At 50.4% G+C, this 14,621-nt stretch overlaps 1 protein-coding gene across 1 annotated transcript in view; it reads right to left on the bottom strand.

Moving 5' to 3' along the window:
- Nucleotides 1–7,425, bottom strand: part of NCS1 (neuronal calcium sensor 1) — a 167,579-nt gene extending 160,154 nt beyond the window's left edge. The window contains exon 1 of the mRNA XM_082263105.1: nucleotides 7,131–7,425. Within this exon, the coding sequence (XP_082119231.1) occupies nucleotides 7,131–7,194 (64 nt within the window). The 5' untranslated portion in view covers nucleotides 7,195–7,425. The remainder of the gene's footprint in view (nucleotides 1–7,130) is intronic.
- Nucleotides 7,426–14,621: the final 7,196 nt, after the last annotated feature.

Genomic DNA, 14,621 nt, shown 5'->3' with positions numbered 1-14,621 from the left:
TCTGAGGATAGTGTTAGGGGGTTAGACATAGGGATCACATTCAGAGTTCAGTGGTAGGCGTCAGATATAGGAGCTAAGTTCAGAGGTCAATGGTAGGGGTCAGATATAGGAGCTAAGTTTAGAGGTCAGTGGTAGAGGTTAGGTGTAGGGGGGCACATTCAGACATTAGGGGTAAAGGAGAGATATGGGGTTCTAATCAGAAGTTAGTGGCCGGGATCAGATGTAAGGAATATCTTTAAAAAATGAAGGGTCGGGGGGGAGGGGATAGGGGTTACATTTATTCCCAGGGGTTACACCTAATCATAGGGGTCAGGTATAAAAGCCAAGTTCAGAGGTCAGTGGTAGGAGTTAGGTGTAGGAGTTATATTCAGACACTAGGGGGATAGTGAACATATGGGGGTTCCAATGAGGTTAGTGACCAGGTTCAAACATAAGGTTTACATTTAAAAGTTAATGGTTGGGGTAAGGTATAGGGGTTACACCTAATCATAGAGGTCAAGTATAAAAGCCAAGTTCAAAGGTCAGTGGTGGGGGTTAAGTGTAGGAGGGATGTGTAGAGATGTGTTGGGGTTAGATTTCGGGGATAGTGTTAGGGGGTTAGACATAAGGATCGCATTCAGAGTTCAGTGGTAGGGGTCAGATATAGAAGCTAAGTTCAGTGGTCAGTGGTAGGGGTCAGATATAGGAGCCAAGTTCGGAGGTCAGTGGTAGGGGTGAGATATAGGAGCTAAATTCAGAGGTCAGTGGTAGGGGTCAGATATAGGAGCTAAGTCCAGAGGTCAATGGTAGAGGGTCAGATAAAGGAGCCGAGTTTGGAGGTCAGTGGTAGGGGTCAGATATAGGAGCTAAGTTCAGAGGTCAATGGTAGGGGTCAGATATAGGAGCTAAGTTTAGAGGTCAGTGGTAGAGGTTAGGTGTAGGGGGGCACATTCAGACATTAGGAGTAAAGGAGAGATATGGGGGTTCTAATCAGAAGTTGGTGGCCGGGATCAGAACGAAGGAATATCTTTAAAAAATTAAGGGTGGGGAGGGGGGTCAGGCATAGGGGTTACATTTAATCCCAGGGGTTACAGCTAATTATAGTGATCAGGTATAGGGGTTACAGCTAATCATAAGGGTCAGATATAAGAGCCAAGTTCAGAGGTCAGTGGTAGGAGTTAGGTGTAGGAGTTATATTCAGACACTAGGGGAAGAGGTTACATATGGGGGTTCCAATGAGGTTTGTGGCCAGGTTCAAACATAAGGTTTACATTTAAAAGTTATTGGCTGGGGGGGGGGGGGGCAGGTATAGGGGTTACACCCAATCATAGGGGTCAGGTATAAGAGCCAAGTTCAGAGGTCAGTGTTGGGGTTAGGTGTAGGAGTCACATTCAGACATTAAGGGGAGAGATGAGATTATGGAGTGCTGATTAGAGATTAGTGGCTGGGTTCAGATATAAAGTTTACATTTAAAAGTTAATGGTCAGGTATAAGGGTTACACCCAATCACAGGGGTCAGGTATAGGGGTTACACCTAATCGCAGGGGTCAGGTATAGGGGTTACACCTAATCACAGGGGTCAGGTATAGGGGTTACACCTAATCACAGGGGTCAGGTATAGGGGTCCACCTAATCCTAGGAGGCAGGTATAGGGGGTTACACCGTATCCAAGGGGTCAGGTATAGGGGTTACAACGTATCCTAGGGGTCAGATATAGGGGTTACACCTAATCCTAGGGGTCAGATATAGGGGTCCACCTAATCCTAGGGGTCAGGTATAGGGGGTTACACCGTATCCTTGGGGTCAGGTATAGGGGTTACACCATATCCTAGGGGTCAGTTGTAGGGGTTACAACGTATCCTAGGGGTCAGGTATAGGGGTTACAACGTATCCTAGGGGTCAGGTATAGGGGTTACAACGTATCCTAGGGGTCAGGTATAGGGGTTACAACGTATCCTAGGGGTCAGGTATAGGGGTTACAACTTATCCTAGGGGTCGGGTATAGGTGTCACACCTTATTACAGGGGTCAGGTATAGGTGTTAAACTTTTCCTAGGGGTCAGGTATAAGGGTTACACCTTATCACAGGGGTCGGGTATAGGGGTTACACCTTATCCGAGGGGTCGGGTTTAGGGGTTACATCTTATGAGGGGTCGGGTATAGGGGATACACCCAATCTAGGGGTCAGGTATAGGGGTTACACCCAATCCTAGGGACCATGTATAGGGGTTATAGCTAATTCTAGGGGTCACACCTATACCTGGGGGTTAAGCCTAATCCTAGGGACCAGGTATAGGGGTTAAACCCAATCATGGGGGTCAGATATAGGGGTTACACCTAATCCTAGGGACCAGGTATAGGGGTTACATATAGAGTTCAGTGTCAGAGAGGGGTACATTTTGGGGGTCAGTGTTCCAGGTTTGTGAATGATGTCCCAAAATTATTGTGTGTCAGGAATTGTCCCTGATGGTCCCTACACCCATTTTTCAGAACCCCCCCTTTCAGAACCCCCCCCCCCCCCCCCCGCGAATGTCATCCTGACAGCCGGGGTCTCATCAATGTGAATGTCACAGTGGGGGCCCCTGAGGTCCCATCAAACTCAGTAATGTGTATGATGATAGTATACGGATGTGATGATATACGGATGAGACGATGGTATACGGATGTGATGATATACGGATGAGACGATGGTATACGGATGTGATGATATACGGATGAGACGATGGTATACGGATGTGATGATATACGGATGAGACGATGGTATACGGATGTGATGATATACGGATGAGACGATGGTATACGGATGTGATGATATACGGATGAGACGATGGTATACGGATGTGATGATATATGGATGAGACGATGGTATACGGATGTGATGACGGTATACAGATGTGATAATGGTATGTGATGATGGTATATGGATATGATGATGGTATATGTGATAATGGTATACAGATGTGATGATGGTACAGTATACAGATGTGATGATGGTACAGTATACAGATGTGATGATGGTACAGTATACAGATGTGATGATGGTACAGTATACAGATGTGATGATGGTACAGTATACAGATGTGATGATGGTACAGTATACAGATGTGATGATGGTACAGTATACAGATGTGATGATGGTACAGTATACAGATGTGATGATGGTACAGTATACAGATGTGATGATGGTACAGTATACAGATGTGATGATGGTACAGTATACAGATGTGATGATGGTACGGTATATAGATGTGATGATGGTACAGTATACAGATGTGATGATGGTATATGTAATGATGGTATACAGATGTGATGATGGTATATGTAATGATGGTATACAGATGTGATAATGGTATATAGATGTGATGATGGTATGGTATGTAGATGTGATGATGGTATATGTGATAATGGTATACAGATGGGATGATGGTATGGTATACAGATGTGATGATGGTACAGTATATAGATGTGATGATGGTATATAGATGTGATGATGGTATACAGATGTGATGATGGTATGGTATACAGATGTGATGATGGTACAGTATATAGATGTGATGATGGTACAGTATATAGATGTGATGATGGTATATAGATGTGATGATGGTATACAGATGTCATGATGGTATACAGATGTCATGATGGTACGGTATATAGATGTGATGATGGTAAAGTATATAGATGTAATGATGGTATACGGATGTGATGATGGTATACAGATCAGGGCTGCAGATCCCTCTCCTCCTGTCTACCTGTAGAGTGTAGGAAGCAGACAGGAGAGCACTATACAAGCAGATGGTGAGGATGCTGGGATCTGGGTGTAGGGGACACAGGGATCCCTCCATACAGGAGGACCCAGCACAGCATGCTGACACTTGTAGTCCACCTGTGTGATCCCCCCTTCTGTACACACACCCAGCTTAGTCAGTCCTATAGACCCCCCCAGCATATACAGACATTTGTAGTAGTCCCCCCCCCAGCATACTGACACTTGTAGCCCCCCCCCCAGTATGCTGACACTTGTAGCCCCCCCCCCCCAGGAGGCTGACACTTGTAGCCCCCCCCCAGTATGCTGACACTTGTAGCCCCCCCCCCCCCGTATGCTGACACTTGTAGTCCACCTGTGTGATCCCCCTCCTGTACACACACCCAGCTCAGTCAGTCCTATAGACCCCCCCCCCCAGTAAAATGACACTTGTAGTCCCCCCAGCATGCTGACACCTGTAGGCCCCCCCCCCCAGCAATCTGACACCTGTAGTCCCCCCAGCATGCTGACACTTGTAGTCCCCCTCCCCAGCATGCTGACACTTGTAGTCCCCCCCCCCCAGCAATCTGACACTTGTAATCCCCCCCCAGCAATCTGACACTTGTAGTCCCCCCAGCATGTTGACACTTGTAGTCCCCCCCCCCAGCAATCTGACACTTGTAGTCCCCCCAGCATGTTGACACTTGTAGTCCCCCCCAGCATGCTGACACTTGTAGTCCCCCCCCCAGCAATCTTACACTTGTAGTCCCCCCAGCATGCTGACACTTGTAGTCCCCCCCCCCAGCAATCTGACACTTGTAGTCCCCCCAGCATGTTGACACTTGTAGTCCCCCCCCCCCAGCAATCTGACACTTGTAGTCCCCCCCCCAGCAATCTGACACTTGTAGTCCCCCCCCCCCCCAGCAATCTGACACTTGTAGCCCCCCCCCAGCAATCTGACACTTGTAGTCCCCCAGCATGTTGACACTTGTAGTCCCCCCCCCCCCCCAGCATGCTGACACTTGTAGTCCCCCCAGCATGTTGACACTTGTAGTCCCCCCCCCAGCATGCTGACACTTGTAGTCCCCCCCAGCAATCTGACACTTGTAGTCCCCCCCCCCAGCAATCTGACACTTGTAGTCCCCCCAGCATGTTGACACTTGTAGTCCCCCCCCCAGCATGCTGACACTTGTAGTCCCCCCCCAGCAACCTGACACTTGTAGTCCACCCAGCATGTTGACACTTGTAGTCCCCCCCCCCAGCATGCTGACACTTGTAGTCCCCCCCCCCAGCATGTTGACACTTGTAGTCCCCCCCCCAGCATGCTGACACTTGTAGTCCCCCCCCCCCAGCATGCTGACACTTGTAGTCCCCCCCCCAGCATGTTGACACTTGTAGTCCCCCCCCCAGCATGCTGACACTTGTAGTCCCCCCCCCAGCAATCTGACACTTGTAGTCCTCCCCCCCCCAGCAATCTGACACTTGTAGTCCCCCAGCATGTTGACACTTGTAGTCCCCCCCCCAGCAATCTGACACTTGTAGTCCCCCCAGCATGTTGACACTTGTAGTCCCCCCCCCAGCAATCTGACACTTGTAGTCCCCCAGCATGTTGACACTTGTAGTCCCCCCCCCAGCAATCTGACACTTGTAGTCCCCCCAGCATGTTGACACTTGTAGTCCTCCCCCCCCAGCATGCTGACACTTGTAGTCCCCCCCAGCAATCTGACACTTGTAGTCCCCCCCCCAGCAATCTGACACTTGTAGTCCCCCCCCAGCAATCTGACACTTGTAGTCCCCCCAGCATGTTGACACTTGTAGTCCCCCCCCAGCATGCTGACACTTGTAGTCCCCCCCCCCAGCATGTTGACACTTGTAGTCCCCCCCCCCCCAGCATGCTGACACTTGTAGTCCCCCCCCAGCATGCTGACACTTGTAGTCCCCCCCCAGCAACCTGACACTTGTAGTCCACCCAGCATGCTGACACTTGTAGTCCCCCCCCCAGCAATCTGACACTTGTAGTCCCCCCAGCATGCTGACACTTGTAGTCCACCTGTGTGATCCCTTCTTCTGTACACACCCAGCTCAGTCAGTCCTATAGACCCCCCCCAGCATATACAGACACGTGTAGTCGTCCCCCCCCTCCAGCATGCTGACACTTGTAGTCCCCCCCCCCTCCAGCATGCTGACACTTGTAGTCCCCCCCCCCCTCCAGCATGCTGACACTTGTAGTCCCCCCCAGCAATCTGACACTTGTAGTCCCCCCCCCAGCAATCTGACACTTGTAGTCCCCCCCCAGCAATCTGACACTTGTAGTCCCCCCAGCATGTTGACACTTGTAGTCCCCCCCCAGCATGCTGACACTTGTAGTCCCCCCCCCCAGCATGTTGACACTTGTAGTCCCCCCCCCCCCCAGCATGCTGACACTTGTAGTCCCCCCCCAGCATGCTGACACTTGTAGTCCCCCCCCAGCAACCTGACACTTGTAGTCCACCCAGCATGCTGACACTTGTAGTCCCCCCCCCAGCAATCTGACACTTGTAGTCCCCCCAGCATGCTGACACTTGTAGTCCACCTGTGTGATCCCTTCTTCTGTACACACCCAGCTCAGTCAGTCCTATAGACCCCCCCCCCCCCCAGCATATACAGACACGTGTAGTCCCCCCCCCCCCTCCAGCATGCTGACACTTGTAGTCCCCCCCCCCTCCAGCATGCTGACACTTGTAGTCCCCCCCCCCCCCCTCCAGCATGCTGACACTTGTAGTCCCCCCCAGCAATCTGACACTTGTAGTCCCCCCCCCAGCAATCTGACACTTGTAGTCCCCCCCCAGCAATCTGACACTTGTAGTCCCCCCAGCATGTTGACACTTGTAGTCCCCCCCCAGCATGCTGACACTTGTAGTCCCCCCCCCCAGCATGTTGACACTTGTAGTCCCCCCCCCCCAGCATGCTGACACTTGTAGTCCCCCCCCAGCATGCTGACACTTGTAGTCCCCCCCAGCAACCTGACACTTGTAGTCCACCCAGCATGCTGACACTTGTAGTCCCCCCCCCAGCAATCTGACACTTGTAGTCCCCCCAGCATGCTGACACTTGTAGTCCACCTGTGTGATCCCTTCTTCTGTACACACCCAGCTCAGTCAGTCCTATAGACCCCCCCCCCCCCAGCATATACAGACACGTGTAGTCCCCCCCCCCCCCCTCCAGCATGCTGACACTTGTAGTCCCCCCCCCTCCAGCATGCTGACACTTGTAGTCCCCCCCCCCCCTCCAGCATGCTGACACTTGTAGTCCCCCCCCCCTCCAGCATGCTGACACTTGTAGTCCCCCCCCCCCTCCAGCATGCTGACACTTGTAGTCCCCCCCCCCCTCCAGCATGCTGACACTTGTAGTCCCCCCAGCATGGCACTCACAGTAAGTCTTCCTGGTCAGCTCCTCCACCACCTCCGGCTTGAGCTTGCTGTTGGATTTGCCCATCCTGATCGGCGATGATTAATTCATGAATGTCCGCCGCCTCCCTCCTCCACTTCCCCGGTGTGTACGGTCCGGAGATCCCCTCCTTTGTGCTCCGATCCCAGGCTGACAATGGAGGGAAGGATCGGCCGGCTGGCGGGGTGATGGCAGATCTGTGTGTGCTGCCCACTGGCGGTGTGCTTGTGTGGTTGCCCCTGGTTACCTGACACTGTCACACGTCCCTCCCTCCCCCGCCATTCACTGTCTGCTCTGCTCCTTCCTTCCAGCCTGATCTGCAGAGAACGCCTCCCCTCCCTCCTTCCCTTCTCACAATGGGCCTGACTCTGCTATTCCATCCACCTCCCTCCCAGTCTCATCACACACAGCCCACAGCTACACCAATCATACCAACACTGGGGGAGATTTCCCATCACTTCCTGTCTCTTACTACACAAGTAAGGGGTGCAGTTACCACAGCAACAGGAAGACACAGAGAGCAATACAAGAATACTGCAAGAACCCCCCCCCCCCCTCAACTCTACTGATATGTACTTGTGTTCATGTCTGTGTCCCCATTGGGGAGAATTCCCATCACTTCCTGTCTCTGTCATTCTACTACACAAGTAAGGGGTGCAGTTACCACAGCAACAGGAAGACACAGAGAGCAATACAAGAATACTGCAAGAACCCCCCCCCCCCCCTCAACTCTACTAATATGTACTTGTGTTCATGTCCCCATTGGGGAGATTTCCCATCACTTCCTGTCTCTGTCATTTTACTACACAAGTAAGGGGTGCAGTTATCACAGCAACAGGAAGACAAAAAAAAAACTGCAAGAACTTCCACCCCCCCAACTCTACTAATATGTACTTGTGTTCCTCTCTGTGTCCCCAATTGGGGATATTGTTTCCCACTCCTTGTGTGTCCCCACTGGGGAGATTTTTCCTCACTTCCTGTCTCTGTGATGCCACTACAAAAGTAAGGGGTGCAGTTGTCACAGTAACATGAAGACACAGAGAATAATAAAAACATTGCCAGAGATCCTAACCCTTCCACACACTGCAAATTTTTTTCTGACTCCCCATTGCAGAGATTTTTCCTTCCTTCCTGTCTGAGACCCCCACTAGGGAGATTTTTCCTCACTTCCTGTCTGAGACCCCCACTAGGGAGATTTCCTCAATACCTTTCTGTGCCCCCATGGAGAGATTTTTCCTCACTACCTTTCTGTGCCCCCACTAGGTAAATGTTTCCTCACTTCCTGTCTGTTCCCCCCCCCCCAGGGATGTTTTTCCTCACTTCCTGTCTGTGCCCCCCCCCCATGGAGATATTTTTCCTCACTTCCTGTCTGTGCCACTGGGGAGATTTTTGCTCACTTCCTGACTGTTCTCCCCACTAGGGAGAATTTTCCTCACTTCCTGTCTGTGCCCCCACTGGGGATGTTTTTCCTCACTTCCTGTCTGTGCCCCCACTGGGGATGTTTTTCTTCACTTCCTGTCTGTCCCCCCTGTTCACTGGGGATGTCTTTCCTCAGTTCCTGTCTGTGCTCCCCACTAGGGAGATTTTTCCTCACTTCCGGTCTGTACCCCCACGGAGAGATTTTTCCTCACTACCTTTCTGTGGCCCCAGTGGGGATGTTTTTCCCCACTTCCTGTCTGTGCCCCCACTGGGGAAATGTTTCCTCCCTTCCTGTCTTTTATCCCCCACTGGTGAGATTTTTTTTTTCCTCACTTCCTGTCTGTTCTTCCCACTGGGGATGTTTTTCCTCACTTCCTGTCTGTTCCCCCACTGGGGATGTTTTTCCTCACTTCCTGTCTGTGTGATGATAGTACATAATAAAGGGGGGGGCAGGAGGAGGTTGCCATGGATAATATAAAATAATGGGAGACGAATGTGCGTAGAACACAACGCGGCTCCTTTCCACACACTTCACTGATTATTGGATCTCACCAACAGAATCTATACGAATATTTATAATGACAGCTTCTTACTTTCTTCTGTATGGAAGGATGTAGACAGGAAGTTGTTTGTGTCCCCATTGGAGAGATTTCCCATCACTTCCTGTCTCTGTGACACTAACAACTAAGGGGTGCAGTTGTCACGGAGGGACAGGAAGAAGCAGAGAACTTCTACATCTACATTCACAGGTTTGTTTAACCCCCTTCCCACCACCTCCAGGAGGGGCAACACCGGGAGCCCATCCAATCACAGGCAGTGACCAGGAGCTGTCAGTGACAGTTCAGTGTGCAGCACCTCCGAGCCCCATGGATGGATGGATATGTGCAGCAGCCGGCAGGGATGTACAAACACTTCCCACACCAGGATCTCCTTCATTCAGGGCCGGATCACCCCACAACTTTACAATCCAGAGGCATTTCTGCCTGCACGGTCTCCGTGCATTTTTTTCGTGCGTTCCAGTGCGTATAATCAGTTGCTGACCACGCCTTTTCTGACACTTTTTGTTTATAAGTTTAAATCAGTATGGTGCAGGGGATGGTCAGAGGCTGCGGACATGGTGCAGGGGGTGGTTAGAGGCTGCGGACATGGTGCAGGGGGTGGTCAGAGGCTGCGGACATGGTGCAGGGGGTGGTCAGAGGCTGCGGACATGGTGCAGGGGGTGGTCAGAGGCTGCGGACATGGTGCAGGGGGTGGTTAGAGGCTGCGGACATGGTGCAGGGGGTGGTCAGAGGCTGCGGACATGGTGCAGGGGGTGGTCAGAGGCTGCGGACATGGTGCAGGGGGTGGTCTGGTTAGAGGCTGCGGACATGGTGCAGGGGGTAGTCAGAGGCTGCGGACATGGTGCAGGGGGTGGTCAGAGGCTGCGGACATGGTGCAGGGGGTGGTCAGAGGCTGCGGACATGGTGCAGGGGGTGGTCTGGTTAGAGGCTGAGGACATGGTGCAGGGGGTAGTCAGAGGCTGCGGACATGGTGCAGGGGGTAGTCAGAGGCTGCGGACATGGTGCAGGGGGTGGTCAGAGGCTGCGGACATGGACATGGTGCAGGGGGTAGTCAGAGGCTGCAGACATGGTGCAGGGGGTGGTCAGAGGCTGTGGACATGGTGCAGGGGGTGGTCGGAGGCTGCGGACATGGTGCAGGGGGTGGTCTGGTTAGAGGCTGCGGACATGGTGCAGGGGGTGGTCAGAGGCTGCGGACATGGTGCAGGGGGTGGTCGGAGGCTGTGGACATGGTGCAGGGGGTGGTCTGGTTAGAGGCTGCGGACATGGTGCAGGGGGTAGTCAGAGGCTGCGGACATGGTGCAGGGGGTAGTCAGAGGCTGCGGACATGGTGCAGGGGGTGGTCTGGTTAGAGGCTGCGGACATGGTGCAGGGGGTAGTCAGAGGCTGCGGACATGGTGCAGGGGGTGGTCGGAGGCTGCGGACATGGCGCAGGGGGTGGTCAGAGGCTGCGGACATGGTGCAGGGGGTGGTCAGAGGCTGCGGACATGGTGCAGGGGGTGGTCTGGTTAGAGGCTGCGGACATGGTGCAGGGGGTAGTCAGAGGCTGCGGACATGGTGCAGGGGGTGGTCAGAGGCTGCGGACATGGTGCAGGGGGTGGTCAGAGGCTGCGGACATGGTGCAGGGGGTGGTCGGAGGCTGCGGACATGGTGCAGGGGGTGGTCGGAGGCTGCGGGCATGGTGCAGGGGGTGGTCGGAGGCTGCGGACATGGTGCAGGGGGTAGTCAGAGGCTGCAGACATGGTGCAGGCGGTGGTCTGGTCAGAGGCTGCGGACATGGTACAGAGGGTGGTCAGAAGCTAAAGACATGGTGCAGGGGGTGGTCAGAGGCTGCGGACATGGTGCAGGGGGTGGTCAGAGGCTGCGGACATGGTGCAGGGGGTGGTAAGAGGCTGCGGACATGGTGCAGGCGGTGGTCTGGTCAGAGGCTGCGGACATGGTACAGGGGATGGTCAGAGACTGCGGACATGGTACAGGGGATGGTCAGAGACTGCGGACATGGTACAGGGGATGGTCAGAGACTGCGGACATGGTACAGGGGATGGTCAGAGACTGCGGACATGGTACAGGGGATGGTCAGAGGCTGCGGACATGGTACAGGGGATGGTCAGAGACTGCGGACATGGTACAGGGGATGGTCAGAGGCTGCGGACATGGTACAGGGGATGGTCAGAGGCTGCGGACATGGTGCAGGGGGAGGTCAGTGGCTGTGGAGTGGTCCGGGTTTGGACTTACCTGCTGGTCTTACCTGCTGATTTGACAATGCTTCACTTTCAAAAATGGTGCCAGGTGGCGCCATAACATCACTGCGCATCTCCCGAGCAGGTATGAGCTTTCCCGAGCCCGGCAGGCTTCAGAAATGGCGCATGAGCAGTTGCACTGTCGGCCCGCAGCCATACTGTTTATGGGCGCCGCTGCGCGGTGACGTCAGCACGTCGCTCAACCCAATACATACCTAACATGTTACAATTTAAAATTGTGCACGCTCGTGGAATGGCGAAAAACGTCAGTACTTAAAAATCTCCATAGGCAACGTTTTAAATGCCTCTACAGGTTACCTGTTTAGAGTTACAGAGGAGGTCTAGCGGTAGAATTATTTCTCTCACTCTAACATACCTCACATGTGTGGTGCGAACACAGTTTACATATGTGTGCGGGACTTTTGTTTCTGCACGCGAGCACGTAGGGATGGGGGCACTTTAATTTTTTTTTTTTTTTTACATGCTCCCTTTCATTTTTTTTCTTATTTAATTTTTTTTTTTATATTTATTTATTTTTTACATGCTCCCTTTCCTTTTTTTTTTTTTTCTTATTTAATTTTTTTTTTTTATTCTATTTATTTTTTACATGCTCCCTTTCATTTTTTTTTCTTATTTAATTTATTTTATTTTATTTATTTTTTTACATGCTCCCTTTCTTTTTTTTTTTTTCTTATTTAATTCTTTTTTATTTTATTTATTTTTTACATGCTCCCTTTCATTTTTTTTTTCTTATTTAATTCTTTTTTATTTTATTTATTTTTTACATGCTCCCTTTCATTTTTTTTTTCTTATTTAATTTTTTTTTTATTTATTTTTTACATGCTCCCTTTCATTTTTTTTTTCTTATTTAATTCTTTTTTATTTTATTTATTTTTTTACATGCTCCCTTTCATTTTTTTTTTCTTATTTAATTCTTTTTTATTTTATTTATTTTTTACATGCTCCCTTTCCTTTTTTTTTCTTTCTTATTTAATTTATTTTATTTTATTTATTTTTTTACATGCTCCCTTTCCTTTTTTTTTCTTATTTAATTCTTTTTTATTTTATTTATTTTTTACATGCTCCCTTTCATTTTTTTTTTTCTTTTTTTTTGTTTACAAAGTCTTGATCACCTCCCTAACTAAGGCTCTTCTTGCCCGGTCGCTCAGTTTGGCTGGGCGGCCCACTCTAGGAAGAGTCCTGGTGGTTCCAAATTTCTTCCATTTACAGATGATGGAGGTCACTGTGCTCATTGAGACCTTCAATGCTGCAGAAATATTTCTGTACCCTTCCCCAGATTTGTGCCTCCATACAATCCTGTCACGGAGGTCTACAAACAATTCCTTGGACTTCATGGCTTGGTGTCTGCTCTGACATGCACTGTTAACTGTCTTTAAAGCGGAGTTCCGGGCACAGAAACCATTTTTCAATAAACATACCCCCGGGACAGTCAGGGCTAGTACATTCCACAATGGCTAGCCTCTGATCTGTCCCGGTTCGCACTTACCTGCAAGATGAAATACTCACTTATAAAATTTCTTCTACAGCGTTGCCATCTCTCTTGTGGGCAGCTGAAGCCGGCGCGGTCCTCTTCCGCGTCTTCTTCTCCCAGAATGCGCCTGCACCGGCCCCTCTCGTCACTTCCGGCGCGGCGCCGCATTCCTCCACAGCTTCTGGGCATACCCAGAAGCTGTTTAGCAGGGGAATGCGGCGTCGCCCTGGAAGTGACGAGCGGGGCCGGTGCCGTCGCATTGATTCCTGGGAGCGATGACGTTCAGCGGAGCCGCGGCGCTGAGGGAGGAAGTACCCTGAGGTGAGTATTTTCGACCTTCAATTACAAGGTGAGTAAAAAAAAAAAAAAAGAACCTAACTATCCAATTCCTTTTCAGGTGATGGAGAACTAGCGGACGGGCACAAAAAAAAAGATCGATTTTGTGCCCGGAACTCCGCTTTAAATCTTTAAAGTTTCTTGGCAACTCGAAGTTTCATCTCCCTCCATAAACTTTCTATAGGATTAAGGTCTGAAGACCGGCTAGGCCACTCCGTGACCTTAATGTACTTCTTCTTGAGCCACTCCTTGCCTTGGCGGTATGTTTTGGGTCATTGTCATGTTGGAAAACCCATCCACGACCCATCTTCAGTGTTCTGGATGAGGGAAGAAGGTTCTCATCCAAGATTTACCAATACATGGCCCCATCCATTGGCCCCTCAACGGCAAAGTCCTTTAGCAGAGAAACAGCCCCAAAGCATAATGTTTCCACCTCCGTACTTAACTGTAGGGATGGTGTTCCTAGGGTCATAGGCAGCACTTTTCTTCCACCAAACACGGCGAGTCCCCCTCCTGAAGAAGGCACATGTGCAGTCATGCCAATGGACATCTAAATGATTCAGAGAAGGATTGGGAGAAAGTGCTGTGACCAAAATTGAGCTATTTCGCATTAACTTGACTCGCCGTGTTTGGAGTAGGAAATACGCTGACTATGACCCTACAGTCAAGCATGGAGGTGGAAACAAGATGCTTTGGGGCTGTTTCTCTGCTAAAGGTACAGGCCGACTTTGCCGCATTGAGGGGCCAATTGACGGGCCATGTATTGTAAAATCTTGGATGAGAACCTTCTTCCCTCAGCCAGAACACTGAAGATGGGTCGTGGATGGGTTCTCCAGCATAACAATGACCCAAAACATACCGCCAAGGTAACAAAGGAGTGTCTCAAGAAGAAGCACATTAAGGTCATGGAGTGACCTAGCCAGTCTTCAGACCTTAATCCCATAGAAAATGTATGGAGGGAGCTGAAACTTCGAGTTGCCAAGAGACAGCCAAGAAACCTTAAGGATTTAGAGAAGATCTGTAAAGAAGAGTGGACCAAAATCCCTCCTGAGATTTGTGCAAACCTGGTCACCAACTACAAGAAATGTCTGACCTCTGTGCTTGCCAACAAGGGTTTCTCCACCAAGTACTAAGTCATGTTTTGCTTGGGGATCAAATACTTATTTTACTGAACTGCAACCCAATTTATAGCATTTGCTTTATGTGTTTTATTTCTGGACTTTTGGTTGATATTCTGTCTCTATCATTTAAAATACACCTATGATAAAAGTTATAGACCCTTCATTCCTTTGTAAGCGGGCAAACTTACAAAATCTGCAGGGGATCAAATAATTATTTTCCCCACTGTAAAGCATGTTTGTACCAGAATCCTAATTCTAGTGCCTTTATAAAAGGAACAAATTGAAGAATAAAATTTGCGTCATATTTTTT

This window comes from Pelophylax lessonae, assembly GCF_965119305.1.
Source record: "Pelophylax lessonae genome assembly, chromosome: 7".
In the NCBI taxonomy this organism is placed as follows: domain Eukaryota; kingdom Metazoa; phylum Chordata; class Amphibia; order Anura; family Ranidae; genus Pelophylax; species Pelophylax lessonae.
This window is presented reverse-complemented; position numbering and strand designations above follow the sequence as displayed.